The 5088-nt window shown below is 45.6% G+C and overlaps 1 protein-coding gene across 1 annotated transcript; it reads left to right on the top strand.

Annotated features, from left to right (window-relative positions):
* Nucleotides 1-2290: 2290 nt before the first annotated feature.
* Nucleotides 2291-4112, top strand: LOC124025543 (interferon gamma 1-like). Its single transcript, XM_046338927.1, is given in 5 exon segments — nucleotides 2291-2555; nucleotides 3300-3359; nucleotides 3670-3681; nucleotides 3958-4002; nucleotides 4005-4112. Coding segments are annotated over 5 exon segments (366 nt in total). The 5' UTR covers nucleotides 2291-2414.
* Nucleotides 4113-5088: the final 976 nt, after the last annotated feature.

Raw genomic sequence — 5088 nt, 5'->3', positions numbered from 1 at the left:
AGCAGGCCAGAGGTGGATGAACGCAGTGCCCTTGTTTGGGTGTAGGGCCTGATCAGAGCCTGGAGGTACTGAGGTGCCGTTCCCCTCACAGCTCCGTAGGCAAGCACCATGGTCTTGTAGCGGATGCGAGCTTCAACTGGAAGCCAGTGGAGAGAGCGGAGGAGCGGGGTGACGTGAGAGAACTTGGGAAGGTTGAACACCAGACGGGCTGCGGCGTTCTGGATGAGTTGAAGGGGTTTAATGGCACAGGCAGGGAGCCCAGCCAACAGCGAGTTGCAGTAATCCAGACGGGAGATGACAAGTGCCTGGATTAGGACCTGCGCCGCTTCCTGTGTGAGGCAGGGTCGTACTCTGCGGATGTTGTAGAGCATGAACCTACAGGAACGGGCCTCTTCATCTAGCAACACAGAAGTCAACAGACAGGGTTCTGTTCTCTTCATCTAGCAACACAGAAGTCAACAGACAGGGCTCTGTTCTCTAGCAACACAGAAGTCAACAGACAGGGCTCTGTTCTCTAGCAACACAGAAGTCAACAGACAGGGTTCTGTTCTCTTCATCTAGCAACACAGAAGTCAACAGACAGGGCTCTGTTCTCTAGCAACACAGAAGTCAACAGACAGGGTTCTGTTCTCTTCATCTAGCAACACAGAAGTCAACAGACAGGGCTCTGTTCTCTAGCAACACAGAAGTCAACAGACAGGGCTCTGTTCTCTAGCAACACAGAAGTCAACAGACAGGGTTCTGTTCTCTTCATCTAGCAACACAGAAGTCAACAGACAGGGTTCTGTTCTCTTCATCTAGCAACACAGAAGTCAACAGACAGGGCTCTGTTCTCTAGCAACACAGAAGTCAACAGACAGGGCTCTGTTCTCTAGCAACACAGAAGTCAACAGACAGGGTTCTGTTCTCTTCATCTAGCAACACAGAAGTCAACAGACAGGGCTCTGTTCTCTTCATCTAGCAACACAGAAGTCAACAGACAGGGCTCTGTTCTCTAGCAACACAGAAGTCAACAGACAGGGCTCTGTTCTCTAGCAACACAGAAGTCAACAGACAGGGCTCTGTTCTCTAGCAACACAGAAGTCAACAGACAGGGTTCTGTTCTCTTCATCTAGCAACACAGAAGTCAACAGACAGGGCTCTGTTCTCTAGCAACACAGAAGTCAACAGACAGGGTTCTGTTCTCTTCATCTAGCAACACAGAAGTCAACAGACAGGGCTCTGTTCTCTAGCAACACAGAAGTCAACAGACAGGGTTCTGTTCTCTTCATCTAGCAACACAGAAGTCAACAGACAGGGTTCTGTTCTCTTCATCTAGCAACACAGAAGTCAACAGACAGGGCTCTGTTCTCTAGCAACACAGAAGTCAACAGACAGGGCTCTGTTCTCTTCAACAGACAGGGCTCTGTTCTCTAGCAACACAGAAGTCAACAGACAGGGCTCTGTTCTCTAGCAACACAGAAGTCAACAGACAGGGCTCTGTTCTCTAGCAACACAGAAGTCAACAGACAGGGCTCTGTTCTCTAGCAACAAGAAGTCACAGAAGGGAAGTCAACACAGAAGTCAACAGACAGGGTTCTGTTCTCTTCATCTAGCAAACACAGAAGTCAACAGACAGGGCTCTGTTCTCTAGCAACACAGAAGTCAACAGACAGGGTTCTGTTCTCTTCATCTAGCAACACAGAAGTCAACAGACAGGGCTCTGACAGGGTTCTTCTCTAGCAACACAGAAGTCAACAGACAGGGTTCTGTCATCTAGCAACACAGAAGTCATCTAGCAACACAGAAGTCAACAGACAGGGCTCTGTTCTCTTCATCTAGCAACACAGAAGTCAACAGACAGGGCTCTGTTCTCTAGCAACACAGAAGTCAACAGACAGGGCTCTGTTCTCTTCATCTAGCAACACAGAGACAGTCAGCAACACAGAAGTCAACAGACAGGGACAGGGCTGTTCTCTAGCAACACAGAAGTCAACAGACAGGGCTCTGTTCTCTAGCAACACAGAAGTCAAGTCAGCAACAGACATGCATACCAACCTGAACTTTATTGCATCACCTAAGAATTCCCCAGAATGTGTCAGAACGACCTGTTTCCTAGGGATTCCAACCCAAGACCCCTGCTCTGCTGCTAAAGGAAGGTGTTCATGAGCGGCCGTGTGTTGGTGTTTGATTTAAAGGAAACTTCGCTCAGTCAGAGAACCCACAACCTCACACCTCTATCGTTTCTGCCTCAGCCTCAACTATATAAATACTTGTCTCTTAGCCTCAGCATCAGTCAGACAGACACAGAAGAACAAGACTTGGCTCGTCTCAGCTACAAGGCGGTCTCGTTAAGTCAACCCAAGTCAAGGACTTTGACTGAAGTTACCGTACACCGATTGAGGACTATTGAGCTTTGAGGGATCTTCAGAGTGATGTTGAGGGCCATGGATGTGTTATCAAGAGCTGTGATGTGTTTCTGCTTGATGGGCTGGATGACTTTAGGATGGAGTCATGCTGCTCAGTACACATCAATTAACATGAAGAGAGACATAGACAAACTGAAAGTCCACTATGTAAGTATCATACACATTATTAACTGGGGAAACAGGGGTGTCTCCTGACAGACAGACAGACAGACAGACAGACAGACAGACAGACAGACAGACAGACAGACAGACAGACAGACAGACAGACAGACAGACAGACAGACAGACAGACAGACAGACAGACAGACAGACAGACAGACAGACAGACAGACAGACAGACAGACAGACAGACAGACAGACAGACAGACAGACAGACAGACAGACAGACAGACCTCTACTGACTGTGTTTGCATCAGCAAACTTTAGACTCCTGCTTCCTAATGGGAGGCCAACAGTAGGACAGAACAGGGAGAACATTGGATGTTGATGAGTTAGAAATCAAATGTTTGACTAAAACCAAGAGGAGTTCCACACTTCCTGCCCAAGCAGGAAAGACTTGTCAGTGAGACTGAAATGAAACTGAAAATGATGACATCATCATAACAGTGCATTTCCAGGTAGGCCCATAGACACCAGACCTGGCTCAAACACTTCCATCTGAGGTGAGCTTTAGCTTAGATGTAGCTTGGAGTTTGCACTTTTGGGACTACTCCATTGTTGCCATTGTACGTGACAAACTAAATGATGTATTTTAAGTTACTTGACCTATTTAGCCCAGGTCTGACAGACACTATACTTGTGATTAGGGGGAGAAGAGTCCACTATATGCAATAAACTGCAGCAAGTTGAAGGAGAAAAACAACTGATTGTCATCATGTGTTGTTCTTTCAGAAGATCTCCAAGAACCAGCTGTTCAACGGAAACCCTGTTTTCCCCAAGGACACGTTTGAGGTAACATATAATGTTACACATTGTTATCCCCTTCAGGCTAATATCACCAATGTGAAACTACTGCTTACCCTTTGGGCTAGGCTGGAGACAAAACTAAGTTTCAAGATGGTATTTTATTGAGTATTTTTTCTCTCTCTCTCTCTCTCTCTCCTCTCTCTCTCTCTCTCTCTCTCTCTCTCCTCTCTCTCTCTCTCCCTCTCATTCTCCTCTCTCTCTCTCTCTCTCTCTCTCTCTCTCTCTCTCTCTCTCTCTATCTCTCTCTCCCTCCCCTCTCTCTCTTCCCTCTCTCTCTATAGTCTCTCTCCCTCAGGACTCAGAGGGTGTTGATCTCTCTTCTGACTGTATCTAGTCTCTCTCAGTCTCTCCAGACGGAGGACTCTGTCTCAAGGGGAAGGTCTCTCCTGTACTATCCTCACTGTACCTCCTGTCTCTCCCTCCTCATCTCTCCCTCTCTCTACCTCACCATCATGACTGTAGTATAGTCTACTGTATAGACACCATCATCATCTGTCCCTCATGACTAGTCTACTGTATAGACACCATCATGACTGTAGTATAGTCTACCATCCTATCTCTCCATCATTATGACAGTGAGCAGAGGGTGTTGATGAGTGTGGTTCTGGACGTGTATCTGAGTCTCTTCAGACACAGATGCTGAACCAGACGGAGGACCAGGAAGTGAGGGAGAGGCTGACTGACCAGGTACAAGGGGAAGGTTCATCATGGAAGTCACTATTTCCCATGGGACTGTAGTATAGTCTACTGGGACACCAATGACTGTAGTTCAGGAGTATAGTCTACTGTATAGACACCATCATGACTGTAGTTTAGTCTACTGGGACTGTAGTATAGTCTACATAGACACCATCATGACTGTAGTATAGTCTACTGTATAGACACCATCATGACTGTAGTATAGTCTACTGTGACTGTAGCCATATAGACACCATCATGACTGTAGTCTACTGAGCACCATTCCTACTGTATAGACACACATCATGACATCAATCATGACTGGTAGTATAGTCTACTGTATAGACACCATCATGACTGTAGTATAGTCTACTGTATAGACTACTGTATAGACACCATCATGACTGTAGTATAGTCTACTGTATCATGACTGACACCATCATCATGACTGTAGTATAGTCTACTGTATAGACACCATCATGACTGTAGTATAGTCTACTGTACCATCAGACACCATCATCATGACTGTAGTATAGTCTACTGTATAGACACCATCATGACTGTAGTATAGTCTACATAGACACCATCATGACACTGTATAGACATCATGACTGTAGTATAGTCTACTGTATAGACACCATCATCATGACTGTAGTATAGTCTACTGTATAGACACCATCATCATGACTGTAGTATAGTCTACTGTATAGACACCATCATGACTGTAGTATAGTCTACTGTATAGACACCATCATGACTGTAGTATAGTCTACTGTATAGACACCATCATGACATGACTGTCATGACTGTAGTATAGTCTACTGTATAGACACCATCATCATGACTGTAGTATAGTCTACTGTATAGACACCATCATGACTGTAGTATAGTCTACTGTATAGACACCATCATGATAGTCTGTATAGACACCATCATGTATAGTCTCATGACTGTAGTATAGTCTACTGACACCATCATGACTGTATGTCTACTGTATAGACACCATCATGACTAGTATAGTCTACTGTATAGACAC

Source organism: Oncorhynchus gorbuscha, unplaced genomic scaffold (genome assembly GCF_021184085.1).
Source record: "Oncorhynchus gorbuscha isolate QuinsamMale2020 ecotype Even-year unplaced genomic scaffold, OgorEven_v1.0 Un_scaffold_2279, whole genome shotgun sequence".
Taxonomy (NCBI): Eukaryota; Metazoa; Chordata; class Actinopteri; order Salmoniformes; family Salmonidae; genus Oncorhynchus; species Oncorhynchus gorbuscha.
Note: the sequence above shows the minus strand (reverse complement) of the source record. Positions and strands in the feature narration are given on the sequence as shown.